The sequence below is a fragment of the Perca flavescens genome, chromosome 6 (genome assembly GCF_004354835.1).
Source record: "Perca flavescens isolate YP-PL-M2 chromosome 6, PFLA_1.0, whole genome shotgun sequence".
Classification (NCBI taxonomy): domain Eukaryota; kingdom Metazoa; phylum Chordata; class Actinopteri; order Perciformes; family Percidae; genus Perca; species Perca flavescens.
The window spans coordinates 2,650,987-2,671,765 of record NC_041336.1 but is presented as its reverse complement, the minus strand read 5'-3'; the positions used below and the strand labels follow the sequence as shown (position 1 = coordinate 2,671,765).

The following is a 20,779-nucleotide window of genomic DNA, read 5'->3' as shown; positions in this document are numbered from 1 at the left end:
AGTGCATGGCTTCTCCAGCAACACAGAGCTGCCTCTGTGGATGCCTGTCTGTAAATAATGCCGGCGAAAAACTATCGGCGAGCGCAGCAGCCGCGTATCGGCCCGATATATCGGCCGGCCGATGAAATCAGTCTATCACTACTCCAGTGTTCTGCCCCTCAGCATCAAAGTAAACGACTGTGTGATCTCTGATCCAAACGGTATTAGCCTTACCTTTTTAATAAGCCCTTCTCTGAAGCTGGTCATTTATTCGATAAACCGTTTCCCGGTCCCCCTCCCTCAAAGGTCTCTTGATTGTAGTCCCACCCTGGACCATGTCTCACATTTTTCCTTTTCAGTCAAAACATCTTCTGAGGTCCTCAGAATTTTACAATCTATAGACCCTGAACCATCTACTGGTGAGGATCACTCTTGGGCTGTTCCAACCATTGTGCGGGAGTTTCTAGAGAGCTGCGTGGAGCTGATTATTCAGCTTCGTGTCAACTCATTTGGCGTGAATGGAACAGTTGATGTAACCTAACGTGTGCCGTAGCTTTAAGACGTTGAGCAGATGTGCTTCCTGTGTCCCCAGTGCAGCAGCTGTGACGCGCCGGCCGCCAGATGTTGGTGCGTGGACTGTAACGAAGCGCTGTGTGACGTCTGCGTGTCGGCGCATCGCAGAGTGACCGTCACCAGATCTCACCGGATCCTCAACCAGCCGCAAGAAGGTCTCACGCCGACCCACACATCTGTTTATTTATCAGCTGTTCAGTCCAAATATCACACACCGCAGACAGGATCGCAGATAAGAGATTATGGCTTTTTAACACATGTTCATATGGATATGTATTAGGGCTGTCAAAGTTAACTCCATAACGAGTTAAAGCAAATTATTTTTTTTTTATTCGTTTGACGTCATGCAGTCTCGCTTTTATTGTTGTTTTTTTGGGTAATCACAATTAAATGTTGAATCGATTCAATTTTATTTATAGTATCAAATCATAACATAGGTTATCTCGAGACACTTTACAGATAGAGTAGGTCTAGACCACACTCTATAATTTACAAAACCCCAACAATTCCAACAATTACAGTAATTCCCTCAAGAGCAAGCAGTGCGACAGTGGCGAGGAAAAACTCCCTCTTGGGAAGAAACCTCAGACAGACCCAGGCTCTTGGTAGGCGGTGTCTGACGGGCCGGTTGGGGGTGTGATGAACAGTGGTGATAATAGTCACATTAATAATGGAACAGTGACTGGATGTAGCAGGAAGCAGCAGGGTTCAGCAGGAAGCAGCAGGGTTCAGCAGGAAGCAGCAGGGTTCAGCAGGAAGCAGCAGGGTTCAGCAGGAAGCTGCAGGGTTCAGCAGGAAGCAGCAGGAAGCGGCAGGGTTCAGCAGGAAGCGGCAGGGTTCAGCAGGAAGCAGCAGGAAGCGGCAGGGTTCAGCAGGAAGCAGCAGGGTTCAGCAGGAAGCTGCAGGGTTCAGCAGGAAGCTGCAGGGTTCAGCAGGAAGCGGCAGGGTTCAGCAGGAAGCAGCAGGGTTCAGCAGGAAGCTGCAGGGTTCAGCAGGAAGCAGCAGGGTTCAGCAGGAAGCAGCAGGGTTCAGCAGGAAGCTGCAGGGTTCAGCAGGAAGCAGCAGGAAGCGGCAGGGTTCAGCAGGAAGCGGCAGGGTTCAGCAGGAAGCAGCAGGGTTCAGCAGGAAGCTGCAGGGTTCAGCAGGAAGCAGCAGGAAGCAGCAGGGTTCAGCAGGAAGCTGCAGGGTTCAGCAGGAAGCAGCAGGGTTCAGCAGGGTTCAGCAGGAAGCAGCAGGGTTCAGCAGGAAGCTGCAGGGTTCAGCAGGAAGCGGCAGGGTTCAGCAGGAAGCGGCAGGGTTCAGCAGGAAGCGGCAGGGTTCAGCAGGAAGCGGCAGGGTTCAGCAGGAAGGAGCAGGGTTCAGCAGGAAGCGGCAGGGTTCAGCAGGAAGCGGCAGGGTTCAGCAGGAAGCTGCAGGAAGCGGCTGGGTTCAGCAGGAAGCGGCAGGGTTCAGCAGGAAGCGGCAGGGTTCAGCAGGAAGCGGCAGGGTTCAGCAGGAAGCAGCAGGAAGCGGCTGGGTTCAGCAGGAAGCGGCAGGGTTCAGCAGGAAGCGGCAGGGTTCAGCAGGAAGCGGCAGGGTTCAGCAGGAAGCGGCAGGGTTCAGCAGGAAGCTGCAGGGTTCAGCAGGAAGCTGCAGGGTTCAGCAGGGAGTGCAGCAGGACCACGGCGACAGCTGGAACCAGGATCTTGGTGCCAACGTTCTCCAAGGAAATACGCTGGGGGAAAAAACATAAGGACTCCGGGGAGTAAACTCCCCAGAAGCTAGGATTAGTAACAAGCATTTCTGGGACGGGATACACACAAATAGTAATAGTAAAAGTAATAGAAAGGGAGAGGAGAGAGCAGCTCAGTGTGTCACAGGAAGGAAGGAAGAAAGTCCCCCGACAGTCTAGAACTATAACAGCGTAACTAAGAGAGACAGGTCATAAGGAGAGCCCTCATACATACATACATACATACATACATACACACATACATACACGCATACACGCATACATGCATACACACATACACACATACATACATACATACATTCACACACACACACACACACACACTACCGGTTAAAAGTTTTGGGTCACTTGCATTCCAGACAGAATACCTGCTGAGATCAGTTGCATTGTTTTTTTTTTTAATCAGGGCAGCAGTTTTCAGATTACATTATGTGCTTACATAATTGCAAAAGGGTTCTCGATAAAGGCCCATTCTGTTTACTAATCTGAGATCATTTTAAAAGGTTAACTGAGAAAACATTGGAGAACCCTTTTGCAATTATGTAAGCATATAATGTAATCTGAAAACTGCTTCCCTGGTTAAATAAAAAACCAACTGATCTCCGCTGGAATTCTGTCTATAATGGAGGTGTGTGTGTGTGTGTGTGTGTGTGTGTGTGTGTGTGTGTGTGTGTGTGTGTGTGTGTGTGTGTGTGTGTGTGTGTGTGTGTGTGTGTGTGTGTGTGTGTGTGTGTGTGTGTGTGTGTGTGTGTGTGTGTGTGTGTCTCTGTTTTAACAATGCTTTTTAGCAATAAAACTTGTAACATTGGAAAGCCTGTTTAGTTCCCTTTTTAAATGGTGCCCCATTTGTTAGGGAACTAAACAGGCTTTCCAACGATACAAGCGCTGAGTATGTGGGTTGCGCCCATGAAAAATTGGCCAAATCTTCTCTGCCAATGCCAAACCGGTTATTCTGCCAGTGACTCCTTACTTTTTGGGCTTTGTATGTATGTATATTACAGGTTTTTTCAAACACTGGTAAACCTGCTAAAAATAGCCGATAGACTCCTTTCCCATTTTTGTGTCCCGTTTGATGTATCGAACTGGCTGGAAAACTGAAGCCAGATGTGTGTGGGTGTGTGTGTGTGTGTGTGTGGATTCTTTGGCCCGTCTGAATGGGGTAAACGTGTGTGGTTTTGTGTCTCCAGGAGGCGTCTCGACTTGTCCCACCAAGTTCTGCAGACTTCACCCGTCGGAGCCACTCAAACTCTTCTGCTTCACCTGCAACATGCTCACCTGCAGAGACTGCCAGCTCACGGCTCACATGAACCACAGGTAACCACCGACGACTGTTAGAGCATCACAGAAACATTCACACACACTCGACTGTCTGTAGGTAACCACAGACGACTGTTAGAGCGCTAGCCAGACCCTCCTCCGCAGCGCCGTGGAGGAAGGTCTGGACATGCAAGACTACATTTTTTTCTTTTTAAGATTATTTTTTTGGGGCTTTTCCGCCTTTTATGGACAGGACAGGTGAGAGGGGGGGAAGACATGCAGGAAATCATCACAGGTCGGAGTCGAACGCTGGACCTCTGCGTCAAGGCATAAACCTCTATGTATATGTGCGCCTGCTCTACCACTGAACCAACCCGGCCACATGCAAGACTACTTTTAATAAGAGTTGCTTTTTCTATGATTTTGCAGAAAGGTGAATGTCGTTATGGAGCTCTGTTGTTCGCTGTCTCCGTTTCAGGGCTGTGAAATAATCAAAATTGTAATCGTGGTTATGATTTTGGCTCCTGAAGAGAAATCTAGAAAAACTCTTATTTTGCACATTAGGTTTTGCGAGTAAACTCTCATTTTGTACTATGTGTTTGAGTAAAAAAGGCTAAAACGTGAAAAATATGAAGAGTAATTTCATTGTTTAAGTCACATGTGTCAAACCCGGCCCCTCGCATATCAAGATAGGTCCACAATAAATCTTGGCCTGCCAGCTTTTGTCGCTTAATCCGTAGATTTTATCCGATGTTTTTGGTGCTGTTTTTGACACCCTTTCTGGCATTTTTAGCGCTTTTCCAATTTGTCAGGCACTTTTTTTGACACTTTTTCAATGTTATTGCCAATTTTTTAAATGTTTTTGATGTTTATTTATTTATTTATTTTTTTTTAAGACAATTTTGTCGCTTTTACTGGCATTTTGTGTTTAATTTTTTTTTTTCCACCTTTTTTTAGCGCTTTTTTTTCCTTGATGGAACTTTTTGGGGGCTTTATGAGCCTTAAACTGTAAGTGAGATAAGCTATGATGAGACATGCATATATAATACAGTCAAAATAAATGTCTTAAATTAAAGCATGTTAATAACCTTTACATGTCTGGCTCTGGATGGGATTCTTATTTTCCAGTCTGGTGTTTTAAGTAATGTTGAGTTTGACACCTGTAGAGGGAATTATGTCTCAAATAAGGCCATAAGGCCTGTCAAATCTGACTCCAATTTATGAATTACCGCGCCTTCTTACATCAGACTTAAGTTTACCAGAACACAAGGATCAATCGGAGACGAAGAGTTGAGTTATGCAAAGTTTACTGATTCCAGCATATGAGTTACAACACAGCTGTAGTTTTCCAAACAGAGACTAAGTTTCCCTAGCAACAGACATCAAGTCAGAGCTGCTCCACCAACCAGTCCTCTGATCTTATGAGCTCTGATCTGTTCTCTCCCTCAAGCTTTTATTCTCTCCTCGCTAGGGTTGGGTACCTTTGGCATCTGAACCAATACCACTACTGATACCGGAACCTGAAATTCAATTCCCGGTACCCAACAGTACTTTTTTCAGTACTTTCCCTTTGTAATTACAAAAACAACCCGTCCCTATTAACCTATTAAATTGAAGAATTACTAATTTTTTACTCACTGTAACTTTTATTCTTGTATTTGTATATTATTATATTTTAGCCTGTTTTATTTTCATCATGACTGTTTTTAATTGCTCTTTAATGTTTTATGTAAAGCACTTTGAATTGCCTTGTTGCTGAAAGCTGCTGTAAAAGTAAAGTTGCCTTTCCTTGCAACCTCAGCCTGTCAGTCAGTCCCCAGGGTCAGAAACCACCGTTGGGCCTGCTTGTCTAAGAGGAAGTAGAACGTCAACAGCACCACGACTGCTTTCGGCTCGCCATTAATATCATATCACAGCAAATGCTGTCTCCGTGAAGTTATGAAAAACTGTAACCACACTTGAAACCACTTTATCGGCATCGCTGTGACTCTCTGTGACTTCAACAGCACTGCAGAGCCCACGTAGTTTAGCGTGTATGTGTCTGTCTGTCTGTCTGTCTGTCTGTCTGTATGTCTGTCTGTCTGTCTGTCTGTCTCTGAGCTCTGCTCTATGCCAATATGCAGAGAGGACAGATAAGCTTGCACTTACTCTCAGGTACCGAAATTTGACACCATTTGATTTTACGTGAACCAATACTCTGTAGTACCGACGTGATTCGGTCGGTACCAGTAAGAGTACCAGGTTCGGTACCCAACCCTACTCCTCGCAGGGGGTGTCTCCTAGTTTCTAGACAGAAACTATTATCTCTCACAAACAAACACACACACGAGGTCAGGGTGTCTGTGTGATGCAACTTCCTTGTCTGTTCTCGTAACTTTAACTGCATTTCCTGTTCTTCTACTTATCTGTCTGGTACACAATGCACTCTTATGCCATAAACTATAGTTAACAGGTTAGGTTTAACCTTCTATGCGTCAGAGACATTTCCTTGAACCACTTCCTCAGTGACTGGACACAGCTTCTTTTGCAACGTGCACAAATATAACTTTAACTGCTGATATTCTACTTTTTTTTTTTTTTTTTTTTTTTTTTTTTTACTGTTGGTTTCACTGTAACTTTGTACCCTTTCTGTCTCTCTTCCTCTCAGGTATCAGTTTGTCAGCGAAGCGTTGGACAGTTTGAAGAAGGAGCTGGAGGACTGTGTTCGGCCAATCAGTAAGCAGCGAGACGCCGCGTGGAAGAGTCTGCAGGACATGGAGACCAGGTACCAACGGAAACAAACAGGGAAACATCCAGTATAAGTATTAAAGGGGCGCTATGCAGTTTTGGCCATTTCTAGGCTGTTTTCTGGCTTTTTGCTGGCAGGTTTCTCTATAGAGGCCCCCCCTACAGGTTTCTCTATAGAGCCCCCCCCTACAGGTTTCTCTATAGAGCCCCCCTACAGGTTTCTCTATAGAGCCCCCTACAGGTTTCTCTATAGAGCCCCCCCCTACAGGTTTCTCTATAGAGCCCCCCCTACAGGTTTCTCTATAGAGCTCCCCCTACAGGTTTCTCTATAGAGGCCCCCCCTACAGGTTTCTCTATAGAGGCCCCCCCTACAGGTTTCTCTATAGCCCCCCCCCACAGGTTTCTCTATAGAGCTCCCCCACAGGTTTCTCTATAGAGCCCCCCCTACAGGTTTCTCTATAGAGCTCCCACTACAGGTTTTCTATAGAGGCCCCCCCCCTACAGGTTTCTCTATAGGCCCCCCCCTACAGGTTTCTCTATAGAGGCCCCCCCTACAGGTTTCTCTATAGAGCCCCCCCTACAGGTTTCTCTATAGAGCTCCCCCTACAGGTTTCTCTATAGAGGCCCCCCCTACAGGTTTCTCTATAGAGCTCCCACTACAGGTTTCTCTATAGAGGCCCCCCCTACAGGTTTCTCTATAGAGGCCCCCCCTACAGGTTTCTCTATAGAGCTCCCACTACAGGTTTCTCTATAGAGCCCCCCTACAGGTTTCTCTATAGAGCCCCCCTACAGGTTTCTCTATAGAGCTCCTCCTACAGGTTTCTCTATAGAGCCCCCCCTACAGGTTTCTCTATAGAGCCCCCCTACAGGTTTCTCTATAGAGCTCCTCCTACAGGTTTCTCTATAGAGCCCCCCCTACAGGTTTCTCTATAGAGCTCCTCCTACAGGTTTCTCTATAGAGCCCCCCCTACAGGTTTCTCTATAGAGCTCCCCCTACAGGTTTCTCTATAGACCCCCCCCCCTACAGGTTTCTCTAAAGAGCTGCCCTACAGCTTCAGAATAGATATTTGGCAGCTCCTATGTTTACTTGTAATGTTGTGGCAAAATATGATAAATCTGGTTAGTAATTGAATTATATTATATTATTATAGACAGGAGATGTCAATGTGTATGCCTGGTGGTAGTCCCAGACTTTCTCTGTCCTAGTGCTTCCCGCGTAGACTACATAGACTCTCCCCCCTTGTGCAGTCCTCAGTAGAATTGCTCGGGTTTTTTTTGCATTATCTTTTTCGTGCACATTAAAACTTCTTTCTCACATCTGATTCTGACTCTGCGTGAATGTTCTGAGATCTTGTTTTGGGAGTTTTTCATACTTTTGAAGATAAGTTGACGAAGTGCAGCTGGCAATAAGGTCCGCGCCTACAAATCTGGCCTTGGTTCGTGGACATATATCTTAGTTTCAACAGTGTCTGACTCCTCTCTCCGTTAGTCTGCCCTTTCCTCTCTCTCTCTGTTCCTCCGACAATGCTTTCCTAGCTTTCTGCTTCTTTTTTGCCGGCTCAGCCATGACGATAGTGTGAAAAACTCCATCGCTACCTTGTAAGCCGGTTCCTAAATGGGTGGATGTGTTCAGTAGAGGTGTTGAAATTAACCAAATAATCGATGCATTGAATTGTGGACATGGACGATGCTGCATCGATAATCGGCATCATAATCGATTATTTCTGTTTATAATGTAATGTAGGCCTAACAACATTTCTGTTTACATATTCTGGTATGTTTTGCACATTCAGGAAGTGCCATGTGCTCAGTGCTGTATAGTTTTATGTATCCAGTTTATTTAGTATTAGAGCACTGCAGAATGTTTGGTTTTTGAAGCTTGAAAAGCTATGTATTAAATATCCTACATGGCTTTAATAGAAACATGGATTTGACAGGGGTTCCCCAGAGTCACTGCAGGTGGGCCTCCAAATTATTGTCATGAAGTTTTTTTTCATAAATTAAAATGTCTTAACATAATTCTAACATATTAGCAAATATAAATCCCCACTGATGATAGGCTCACTGGCCTAAACATGTAAGGTAGTCACTAAAATAGCCCTCCAAAGATACAGGTAATCCTAAGATTCTTGTGCCACATGAATGTTTAACATTAAAAGATGATTTATAGAATCATGCCAACAATTATTGTTTTAATAGCTTGGTATTCTACGCAAAGAGACAACCTCCATTCAACCCAAAAAAAGTCACATAACCATTCCAATGACTCCGAAGCTGTTCAGTTAAGGTAAATGAATCTACAAAATAAATTGTATAGTACTTGTACTTGTAACTACCATGTCCCTGTTCTGCAGGTATTCCACGCTAAGTTGGAAGTGGGCCCTCATTTAGAAGAAGTCTCCCGGCTAAGACTGAAGTTGGAGAAACAGCTAGCTCATGTAGTATTAGCTAAAGTGGTTAGCACACGCCAAATGTTTGGGCCGATGACGTAGAAAGCCTGTTCAGATTTTGACCAGCTCACCAGGAGACTGAAGGCAGGACACATTCAGAAACCAGATCTCACTCACAACACCATGGATGGGTTTTTCCAAGTCTGTGTGCGTGTGGAAGCCCCAGAGACACAAAATAACACCCCAAATCCCAGAAAAAGTGGGTTTTTTTTCATAATATGGGCACTTTAACATCTCTTCTCCCTCTGTATTTACTAGACTAAATGTTGGGATGGATGATCCCTCCGCAGCATGTTCATTTTAACAGAAGTGAAACCAAAGTCTGTTTTTTTTTCCCGTCTAGGATTTCAGAATAAAAGCCCCGCCTTGTTGTTGTGTTTCAGGCTGCGGGACATCGCTGACAGCGAGTCCAATCTGTCGTCTGAGCTGCAGCGCTCCTACTTGTTCCTGACTCAACAAATCAAAACAAGGATGGAAGACATTTTGAAAAATGTTAAGGTAACCTACAGGTTGTGTCCGAAACTGCGCACTAACCTGTTATTCAGTAGCAAAAACCGTATGTGAGATGTTTGTGTCCCGTTAATATACTGTCTATGGATATTTGTGCTGCTGAGCTTTCTCATAGGCTGATAGTTGATGACTTGGCTTTGTTAATCCTTGCTGTAAAGAGCTCAAGCATAACTATGTCCAGAAAATATGACAACCACTGTTTATACAAAGCGAATTGGGGGGGAGCCAGAGTTGAGCTATCATTTTCTTGGTTGCAGTTGAGCCGGCTAGCCAAATTTGTTTGTGTCTCTTTGCAGGTGGTTTGTGTCTCTGTGTTTGTGTCTCTGTGTTTGTGTCTCTGTGTTTGTGTCTCTGTGTTTGTGATGCTGTGTTTGTGTCTCTGTGTTTGTGTCTCTGTGTTTGTGTCTCTGTGTTTGTGATCTCTGTGTTTGTGTCTCTGTGTTTGTGTCTCTGTGTTTGTGACGCTGTGTTTGTGTCTCTGTGTTTGTGATGCTGTGTTTGTGATGCTGTGTTTGTGTCTCTGTGTTTGTGTCTCTGTGTTTGTGTCTCTGTGTTTGTGTCTCTGTGTTTGTGTCTCTGTGTTTGTGTCTCTGTGTTTGTGTCTCTGTGTTTGTGATGCTGTGTTTGTGTCTCTGTGTTTGTGTCTCTGTGTTTGTGTCTCTCTGTTTGTCTCTCTGTTTGTGACTCTGTTTGTGACTCTGTGTCTCTTTGCAGACGGTTTGTGAAACGGAGACCCAGCTGATTCAGACAAAGATGAACAAGTTGAAGCAGCTGCTGAAGGATCAAGATTCGGTCGCTAAATTCACCGAAAATGCCCAAAACAGTAACGACGTGTCGACCCTGACTGCCTACAATGTTCAGGTACGTGTTTAAACTGGCAGGTGTTTCTAACACTTTTTTTCATGCTTTTTTTTTTTTTTTTTTCGGCACTTTTTTTCAATGTAGCATTTTTGCAAACGACATTTTGTTGCTGTAGGTTGACGTTTTTTATAATGTTTTTGTCTGCCGCAGGTTCATTCCTCTTCCCTCTCTTCGATAGATGGATGGATGGATAGATAGATAGATAGATACTTTATTTATTCCGAAGGAAATTATGGTGTCCAATCGCTTGTACACATCATACATAGGCACACAGACATATGACATCCACGCACACATACATACTACAAAAATACAAAGGCAGATATCAATAGTGTGCCCATACAGTAAAGTTAGGATGTAGCATTTTTAAAGGAGCGGTGTGGAAAAAATGCAGAAAGGTGCAATGGTATCATAGTGGAAGTTAGTGCCAGTACAAATTATATATCTATTCAAGTACAACAGGCTACACAATATATACAAAATACAATAATCATTACTTAACTATGCATGAACACTAATGAAAGAAAACTTGAAGAAAAGTCTTGGTTTTCCCTCCTAAACTTTCTTGGTTTTCCCTCCTTCTGTGTGCAGATCAAGTCTCATGTGAAGGCTTTCCACAATCTGAACCTGTCTCCTCCTCAGCGTATGTCTCAGCTCTGGGTCAGCACTGACAAGGTGTCACTGGAGGCCATTTTGAACTTTGGTAAGTTGAGATATTACTGGTTTGTTTCCATGTTTATAGACCCAATCAAAAGTGTTTCTTTCCAATAACTTCTGGGTAGAAAACTTAAGAAGACTTGAAACTAGAGATTGAGACCATGAACTCATTATGAAAATGTTTACTGAGGTGATAAATGAAGAGAGAAGTAGGCTCATTTTCTCATAGACTTCTATAGAAACAGACCTCTGTTTAGAGCCAGTGGAGTCTCCCCCTCCTGGAAGTTAGAGAGAATGCAGCTTTAAGGAGTCTTCCCCCCCTGTAATCTGTGCTGCCTGCACGATCCGTCATGTGCAGATGATAATCCTGTTTTACGAGGATTTACGATACTGCACGATCTGTTCCAAGATCGTTTAAGGAGTCTCCCCCTGCAGGAATTCAGATAAAATGCAGGTTTAAGGAGTCTCCTCCTTCTGGTAGTCAGATATAATGCAGGTTTAAGGAGTCTCCCCCTGCAGGAATTCAAATATAATGCAGGTTTAAGGAGTCTCCCCCTGCTGGTAGTCAGATATAATGCAGGTTTAAGGAGTCTCCCCCTGCTGGTAGTCAGATATAATGCAGGTTTAAGGAGTCTCCCCCTGCAGGAATTCAAATATAATGCAGGTTTAAGGAGTCTCCTCCTGCTGGTAGTCAGATATAATGCAGGTTTAAGGAGTCTCCCCCTGCTGGTAGTCAGATATAATGCAGGTTTAAGGAGTCTCCCCCTGCTGGTAGTCAGATATAATGCAGCTTTGTTTTTACTCTACAGATGTCTGGATGATGAGGAGTTTCTTGTGTGTTTCTGTTTCCAGGTCGACTCAACGTTAACTGGGTCCCCTTCTCCGTCTCAAATACCTCCAATCAGAACGCTCCATCATCCTCCTCTTCCTCTCCCACCCCTTCCTCTCCCTCTCTCACCTCTCCCTCCTCTTCCTCTCCCTGTCCGCCCCCCCTCGGCGGACCCTCCCCCCAAACCAGGACTCTCGTCTCTCCTCCGGCTACATGTTCCTCCACGACATCGACGTCCTATCCCAGCCAGACGTTTCTCTCCACTTCCTCTTCTCCGTCTTTAGTCCCACCCCCTCCAGACCATCTGGCTCCATCCCAAAAGACGATCTCCGATCAGTTCGTGACTCCGCCTCCGAGAACCGCGAACACAGACTCCCCCGTTCCTCCCAACTGTCCCGCTACTTCCTGGAAGTCCTCGTCCAATCAGCAGAGTCTTCCTCCTACAGCTTCCAATCATTCCAAAGCTCTCATGCCAGCGAGCACCACTCAAACGGGCCAGCATCCGAAGAAACGCAGACAGACAGTTTCTGACTCCGAGAACAGCCAGCGTCCCCGCTTCGCCGTCCTCGAACTCGTCCAACAGCCTCTGGTTGCTCAGCAGCCGGCCACTGCCGCCGTGCTGCTGAGCAACACTCAGAGCGCGTACCAGGTGTCCTGCTTTGCGCTGCTGGCGGCCGCGCTGCCACTCAGGCAGATAGCGCCGGGAAACACCGGCCCCGAACCACAGAAGAGCCTGATGGGAACTATCGTCCCAGGTAGGGCTGCAACTAGAGAATATTTCCATTATTATTATATATTATTATTAGTTGTCAACTTTTAAATTAATCTCCAACTATTCTGGATAATCCATTAATCGGTTTGAGTCATTTTTTCATGTAAAAACTTGTGTGATGTCTGTTTGTTAAATGTGAATATTTGGTAACACTTTACTTTAAGTTTTCTACATAAGAGTGACATGACACTGTCATGAACGTGTCATAAAACATTATAAACAAGTCATAAACGTTTATGACATAACGCTTTTTTAGTATGTGTCATTGGGTTTTGTCATGACAAGTTAGCGTTAGGGTTCATGTGTCATGACTGTGTCATGACAGTGTCATGACTGTGACATGACAGTGTCATGTGAGTGTCATGTATTCATAACAGTCTCATGTCACTCTTATGTAGAAAAGTAAAAGTGTTACCGAATATTTTCTAGTTTCTTCTTTCCTCTGGGACAGGAAACTGAATATCTTACTTCTCTGCATTTTCTTTCCTTCCCTTCTTACTTCCTTTCCTCTGTCTTCTTTCCTTCCTTCCTTCCTTACATACTTACTTAAAAACGTACATAAAGTCTAGAGCTGCAAATAAAGAATCGATTAGTCATAGCTTCGTCACAATATGCAATAAATCAATTAATCGCATGATGAATAAAAATGAGCTCAATTTTTAAATGGAAATTATCGCGGCTGGAAAAATTTCCATTTAATTTATTATTTTTGATTGTGTTTGGTTTATATTCCAGTGCATTTTTTTGTTAACAGAGACTGAAAGTCCATTTTATTTATTTGTTTTTGGATGTTTTGTTCATTTATTGTGGATTTTTAAAATGTCTTCCTGTTCCAGTGTTAAATATTGTTTAGAAATAAAAGCTTTTTGATTTTTGGTAAAGGTGTACCTGCATTATTATTATGCCATTATCATTATATTAGATGGAAATGGTCTCAGAACGACAATATTATCGTTTATAGGCGTAATTAGTCATCAACTTTATAATGACTCTCCATCTATTTTGATAATCTGTTAATCAGTTCGAGTCTTTTTTTTAATTTTTTTTATGTAAAACCAGGTAAACTTGTGTGATGTCAGCTTGTTAAATGTGAATATGTTCAAGTTTATTCTCTCCTCTGGGACAGGAAACATAATATTTAATAGTTGTGGACAAAACAAGACATTTGAGGATGTTGTCTTGGGTTTTTTTTTGGGGGGGGGAAAACTTATCTACATTTTAAAGACCAAACTCAAAGATTTTCAGTAATCCGTTCATCTTTGCAGCTCTACACTTTTAACATGCGCCTGTATTTTGAAATTCCCACTTCTTATGTATTCCTTTTATTAAAAAAGTAGATGTCTTTTTTAAAAAGTAGTACTTTGAATGGCTGAAAGAGCTCAGTAATACAACTGTCAATTCATATTGTAGTTGCTTTTTGTGAGTGGATAGAAATGATTGTGATTGTATGATTTGAACTGATTGTGTTGAAATCGATGGCAGGGTCCAGAATTGAATCTAAATTGTTTAATTTAATCATTGCAGTTTCAACCCCAGGACAGTTGACTCCGGTCCCCGCCAGTTGTCCAATACCTCCTGCCCCCACCACCGGAAACCAGATCTCTGTCGTGCCGAGTCCCGCGGCGGTGCCTCGCCAAACGCAAGAAAAAGAACAGCATCAACGTTTGAAAGAAGTAAACTCCTCTTCAACCAGCCACGCTGCGTCACGATCCTGCGAGCAGCGTCTCAGCCCGGATATCGACCCTCGGCCCTCTTCTCCCAAACAACAGCAGCAGCAGAACAATCCGGTGGTGAGGGCCATGGCGGACTCCGCCTGCGACGGTGGCGTGCAGCAGTTCGCCCCGAGGCGGCAGGAACCTGCAGAGAACGAACCCACCTCCACCATGTCCGAAGAACTGGCGCCTGCAGGAGAACCGTCTGCAGCTGACGAATCGGACAGAGACGCAGAAGAACGTGAAGTATCGGACAGAGATACTGAAGTATCGGACAGAGATGCTGAAGTAGTTACGGACAGAGATGCTGACGTAGTAATGGACAGAGATGCTGAAGTAATAATGGACAGAGATGCTGAAATAGTCTTAGACAGAGATGCTGAAGTAGTAATGGACAGAGATGCTGAAGTAGTATCGGACAGAGATGCTGAAGTAGTAACTGACAGAGATGCTGAAGTAGTAACGGACAGAGATGCTGAAATGGTCTCAGACAGAGATGCTGGAATGGTCTCAGACAGAGATGCTGAAATGGTCTCAGACAGAGATGCTGAAATGGCCTCAGACAAAGATGCTGAAATGGCCTCGGACAGAGATGCTGAAATGGCCTCGGACAGAGATGCTGAAATGGCCTCGGACAGAGATGCTGAAGTAGTCTCGGACAGAGATGCTGAAGTAGTCTCGGACAGAGATGCTGAAGTAGTCTCGGACAGAGATGCTGAAGTAGTCTCAGACAGAGATGCTGAAATAGTCTCGGACAGAGATGCTAAAGCAGTCTTGGACAGAGATGCTGAAGTAATAACGGACAGAGATGCTGAAATAGTCTCAGACAGAGATGCTGAAACAGTCTCGGACAGAGATGCTGAAGTAATAACGGACAGAGATGCTGAAATAATAACGGACAGAAATGCTGAAATAGTCTCAGACAGAGATGCTGAAATAGTCTCAGACAGAGATGCTGAAATAGTTTCGGACAGAGATGCCGAAATGGTCTCGGACAGAGATGCTGAAATGGTCTCCGACAGAGATGCTGAAATGGTCTCGGACAGAGATGCTGAAGCGGTAACGGACAGAGATGCTGAAGCAGTAACGGACCGAGATGCAGAAGCAGTAACGGACAGAGATGCTGAAGTAGTATCGGACAAAGATGCTGAAGTAGTCTCGGACAGAGATGCTGAAGCAGTATCGGACGGAGATGCTGAAGCAGTATCGGACGGAGATGCTGAAGCAGTATCGGACAGAGATGCTGAAGTAGTATCGGACAGAGATGCTGAAGTAGTATCGGACAGAGATGCTGAAGTAGTATCGGACAGAGATGCTGAAGTAGTATCGGACAGAGATGCTGAAGTAGTATCGGACAGAGATGCTGAAGCAGTATCGGACAGAGATGCTGAAGCAGTATTGGACAGAGATGCTGAAGTAGTCTCGGACAGAGATGCTGAAGCAGTATTGGACGGAGATGCTGAAATAGGCTCTGACAGAGATGCCAAAGTAACGGACAGAGACGCTGACTCATCGGACAAAGACACCGTAGTATCAAACAGAGACAATGTAGTATCGGACGGAGACACTGTAGTATCGGACGGAGACACTGTAGTATCAGACAGAGATGCTGATGAACTTGAACTTTCACTTGAGGTCACGGAAAGTGAAGCTGAAGAACTTGCAGCAGAAGTATCGGAGACAGACGCCGGAGTATTGGACAGAGATGCCGAAGTATTGGACAGAGGCACCGTAGTATCGGACAGAGACACCGTAGTATCAGACAGAGATGCTGAAGTATCGGACAGAGACACCGTAGTATCAGACAGAGATGCTGAAGTATCGGACAGAGCCACCGTAGTATCGGACAGAGCCACCGTAGTATCGGACAGAGACACCGTAGTATCGGACAGAGACACCGTAGTATCAGACAGAGACACCGTAGTATCGGACAGAGATGCTGAAGAATCGGACAGAGACACCGTAGTATCGGACAGAGACACCGTAGAATCGGACAGAGATGCCGAAGAGCTTGAACTTTCACTTGAGGTCACGGAAAGTGAAGCTGAAGCATCGGAGACAGACACCGGAGTGTCGAACAGAGGCGCTGAACCTGAAATATCTGACGGAGATGCTGGAGTGTCAGATCGAGATGCTGAAAAACCTGAACCTGTAGTGTCGGACGGAGAAGCTGGAATATTGGACGGAGACAATGGAATGTCTGACTGCAGTTCGAGCCAATGGCAGCCCAGAGTGTCTCTGTTCAGGCTGCCTGTGCTTTCGCAGCGCCACAAACGTCCCCTTCCTTCTTTTCGTTTGATCGCCGGCGAAGCTGATGATGAGATTTACCTGGAAGAGATGAGCCAGGAGACTACGGTACAGTGCTGCAAAGTTACTTAGTACTTTTAATTCAATTTTATTTATAGTATCAAATCAAAAAATCAAAACTCCTTCTCAGGAAGTAACCTGGGACAGACCGAGGCTCTTGGTAGGCGGTGTCTGACTGTGCTGGTTGGGGGTGTGATGAACAGTGGCGATAATAATCACAACAAAGATAATGGATCAATGACTAGAAATAGTAGAAGTAGTTCACGGCATAGCAGAGCACTGCAGGGCATAGCAGGACGTAGCAGAGTGTAGCAGGACGTAGCAGGGCCTAGCAGTGCACTGCAGCACATAGCAGAGCGTAGCAGGGCACTGCAGGGTTTAGCAGAGCACTGCAGGACGTAGCATGGCATAGCAGGACGTAGCAGGACGTAGCAGGATGTAGCAGGGAAATGCAGGACATAGCAGGGTGTAGCACGACGTAGCATAGTGTAACAGGGCATAGCAGGGCGCGCAGCAGGACCACAGCAACAGGCTACAACCATGATTTAGGGCCCACCCTAATCTAAGGAAACATGCTGGGTGAAAAGAAAACCTATGGACTCCTTGGACTTACTGAAGCGCTGCAAAAAAAAGTGGATAAAGTCGTAAAATAAATAAATAAAAATAGATTACATAAGCGTTTCTTTAAATTGTACCTGTTTGATTGTGTGTTTAAGAATTTAACTTTAGCTCCAGTTAGATAACTTCTTTAAACCGGTTAAGAACTGAAAATACAGACTAACCATGACACGGTGCGTTCCTTTCTGCTGTGTTACAGTCCCTCTCTGATGATGTCACAGATGACTCCGCAGATGACATCGGTACGCTGTCGCCTCCTGGCTCCCCTCTGGCTGTGCAGATGGTCGCCTGCTCCGCCTGCCGATTGGCCAACGCGTCAATCATCTGTATGTCCTGCGGCCGTGGATTCCACCAAGACTGCCACATTCCTCCTGTCAGACCGGACATCATGTAAGAACCAAACGACCAATCAGCCAACAGGGTTGTTCCTGACTAAAGGTCACTAATAAAGTCACAAGGAGAAGACTCCTGATTGGTCCATCTGAGCTTTCATTTTCTCAAAGGCAGAGCAGGATACCCAGGGCTCCGTTTACACCTATCACCATTTCTAGCCACTGGGGGACCATAGGCAGGCTGGGGGAACTCATATTAATGTTAAAAAACCTCATAAAGGGACATTTTCATGCCATGGGAGCTTTTTAATGTAGCAAGGGCCTGAATCTGAAACGGTGTGTTTGTGTTGCAGGTCGGACTGGATATGCTCGCTGTGCCAGGACCTGTCGGACCCCTCGGACCCCTTCCTGTCCCACCGCCCACAGAGACCTGCAAGTCTCGGCCTCAGTCTGCTCAACCAGAGGGTCAGAGGACACACACACGTCTCTTAGGAAATACTTTACTGTCTGGAGTGTAAACTTAGACTTAGAAAACTTTAATGTCCCCGAGAGGCAACTTGTTGTACAGTAAAGGCATATTGACACATAATCCACGACACAAACATTGAACCAGACATCTACAGCACTATTTATCTAACCCATAACACACACACATCAATACATAGAATACAGTAAGGAGTGTGTTGCACTTCCCTAAAAGGCCTAATGTCATAAATAAATGAAACTACTGCACAGTACTTGCACATATATTCCTCCTCCAGTCATTCCCCTCCCCACATCTTATTTAATTGGGTTATTGCCATTAGGCCTTGGGAATTGACATCCGTTTGTGTTTCAGAGATGTGAGAAGCTGTTGCTGCTCCTGAAGGTGAAAGCCAGCAGTCGACTCTCTGAGGTCAGTTCCTTTTCCTCTCACTTCTCCAACAAACACGTTCATTCTTTCAAACACTCGTCCTTCCCAATGCACAGGCCACTGGGAATGATTTATTTAAAGTACCTCTTTAAAACGCTTTTTCTGGGATTTGATTGTTTGATTGTTATTTTGTGTCTCTGGTGCTTCCACACACATACACACTTTGAAAAAACCATCCATGGTGTTCTGAGTGAGATCTGGTTTCTGAATGTGTCCTGCCTTCAGTCTCCTGGTGAGCTGGTCAACATCTGCACGGCTTTCTACGGCACTAGCCGAGACGAGCTGGCTAACCGCAACCGTTAGCATTCTAGCGTTAGCATGTTACCTCGTTCTCAATGGCAAAGCACTGCTACAACACACACTAGTTCACCCTAATCTCCAGAAGAACTACTTCCATGTGCTCCCTGGTTTAGAAGAAGTCTCCCAGCTGATCCTGCCTTGGAACTGACTGAAGTTGGAGAAACAGCCTTTCTTTTACTGTCTATGGAGCTAGCTGACATGAGCTACGATCTGAGCTACTGAGCATGTGCGAGTGCAATCAAAGATAGTACAGAAGAAGAAGAAAAGAGGTCTCACTCTGTAGCTAAAACAGAGACCTGAACACAGGGTGAAAAGAGGAGCTGCAGCAATGTGCAGTACAACTAAAATATGGTATTTGTTGATAATTAAACCCTGTAAACCTATTCTGGTACAACCTCTAAATACAATTATGAACCTGAAAATGACCATAATATGGGAGCTTTAAAGTATTTTAAATAGTTGGCTGTTGAAATGAATCACTGCATGCATCGTGATGCAGACGCAGATGATTCTGCATCGTTGCTGTGACATTTCTCAGTTTTTACAAACCAAACAACCCTGAGGACAAAATTTTTTTTATTTCAAACACCAAAACGAGTGTAGGTTTGTTGTCTCGAAAGATTTCAGAAATTTCAAAACACCAACATCAACGTTTTCAGCTTTAGCGCCAAATTATCCCTTCACACGTTGCTCTCGGGAAGATTTGGGGCTCAATCATCTACAGAAAGCTAAGTTTGTTCTGGACATTTTGAGATGAAACACACGGGCATCAGTTTTATGTAAATACCCTAAAAAGGCGAATTTAAAAAGATGTGTGAAACAGGGTTTCTGCAGGTTTCACCATTTCTAAGACAATTATGAATGAAATTCAAGACATTTATCACAACGTCAACTAAGCACTAAATTAGTTTTTTTCAAGCCAAGTAAAGCCGCAGACACGTGTCCTCTGTGCACCGTCGGAGTAACAGGGTGCGTTAAAACCCTGAGCTAGGTGGCTACAACAGCATACATTCATACACACTCACACAGACAGAGACACGCACACACACAGAGACACACACACACACACAGGCACACAGACAAACACACACACAGAGAGACGCATACATTTTGCCTAAAAACCTACAACCTAAAGTGTCTGTATTTGCTAAATGAGCCATCAACAGTAGGCTACTGTTACACATCTCCTAGAGAACTGCAGGTCAGTAGTCAGGCTGATGCATTCGGGAACTCTAAGCCTTCTAAATGACCACACAGTTTAACGAAATCTAAACAAACGGTGTATATAGCCTTCCTAAAAGTATATGTGCACTGTTTTGCACTGATCGCACTGTGCACTGTATTTCATTATATGTATGTATGTATGTATGTATAAATGATGTCACTGTGTGTGTGTGTGTGTGTGTGTTTAGGGAGGGTGCTGTCGCCACGTTGTGGTAGGTGCGCCGTATATTTTCCTGCTTTTTGGTCCTTTGCCAATCACACATACACACACACACAAACTCACACAGACACAGAGAGAAACACACACACACACAGACAGACCGACACCGAGAGAGACACACGCGCACTAACGCACAAAGTACTTTTACATTTGGTAACTGCCGTCCTAGTTGTGTTGTACGTGTGTCCCAGTGTGTTTATGCCTCTGTCAGCAGCTGGCGGCAGCTCTTTGTTGGACGGCTCACTAACGCTGATTGATGATTGGTTGTTTCCAGGCTCACCTGGACTGGATGAAGGATCGTCTGACTCGTGGCTCACCTGCGTATCAGACAGCTGCAGACTTCCTGTCGGATGTCCGGAGGCTCTTCAGGGACGCTGCACCGGTAAACCAACTTCATCTCACGAAGTTGGTTTACCGGCATGTTAATGTCTAGAAAACAGTCCCAGTAATGTAACCCTACAGGACTGATGTTCAGCATCAGTCAGAGTCCACTAAAAGTTCTGTTGTTGCTGCTGACAGACTCAGATTATTATTCTAAGTGTCTGACAACATTATGGGATGGATCCCTACAGAGATAGAGCTTTTAGTTAAAGAGTAAGATCCTTTTAGTTTAACATGAAACAGCCCCGAAATCACCATCACCAAACTACACCAGACTCCATGTAAATAATCAGGACTTTTAGTGTGTATAGAGCCAGAATATCTCCACCAGACTCCATGTAAATAATCAGGACTTTTAGTGTGTATAGAGCCAGAATATCTCCACCAGACTCCATGTAAATAATCAGGACTTTTAGTGTGTATAG

At 44.7% G+C, this 20,779-nt stretch overlaps 1 protein-coding gene across 6 annotated transcripts in view; it reads left to right on the top strand.

The window, feature by feature from the left end:
• The window catches only part of LOC114557932 (uncharacterized), a 30,510-nt gene that overhangs the window by 8,900 nt on the left and 831 nt on the right, over positions 1 to 20,779 (top strand). For 2 of the 6 annotated variants that reach the window (XM_028581661.1, XM_028581662.1), the window contains exons 3-14: positions 572 to 707; positions 3,472 to 3,598; positions 6,189 to 6,305; positions 9,102 to 9,216; positions 9,943 to 10,089; positions 10,681 to 10,792; positions 11,599 to 12,330; positions 13,872 to 16,414; positions 17,184 to 17,374; positions 17,670 to 17,781; positions 18,155 to 18,211; positions 20,248 to 20,355. In XM_028581661.1, the coding sequence (XP_028437462.1) occupies positions 572 to 707; positions 3,472 to 3,598; positions 6,189 to 6,305; positions 9,102 to 9,216; positions 9,943 to 10,089; positions 10,681 to 10,792; positions 11,599 to 12,330; positions 13,872 to 16,414; positions 17,184 to 17,374; positions 17,670 to 17,781; positions 18,155 to 18,211; positions 20,248 to 20,355 (4,497 nt within the window). The remainder of the gene's footprint in view (positions 1 to 571; positions 708 to 3,471; positions 3,599 to 6,188; positions 6,306 to 9,101; positions 9,217 to 9,942; positions 10,090 to 10,680; positions 10,793 to 11,598; positions 12,331 to 13,871; positions 16,415 to 17,183; positions 17,375 to 17,669; positions 17,782 to 18,154; positions 18,212 to 20,247; positions 20,356 to 20,779) is intronic. The other 4 variants (XM_028581664.1, XM_028581663.1, XM_028581660.1 and 1 more) reach the window with 4 other exon arrangements.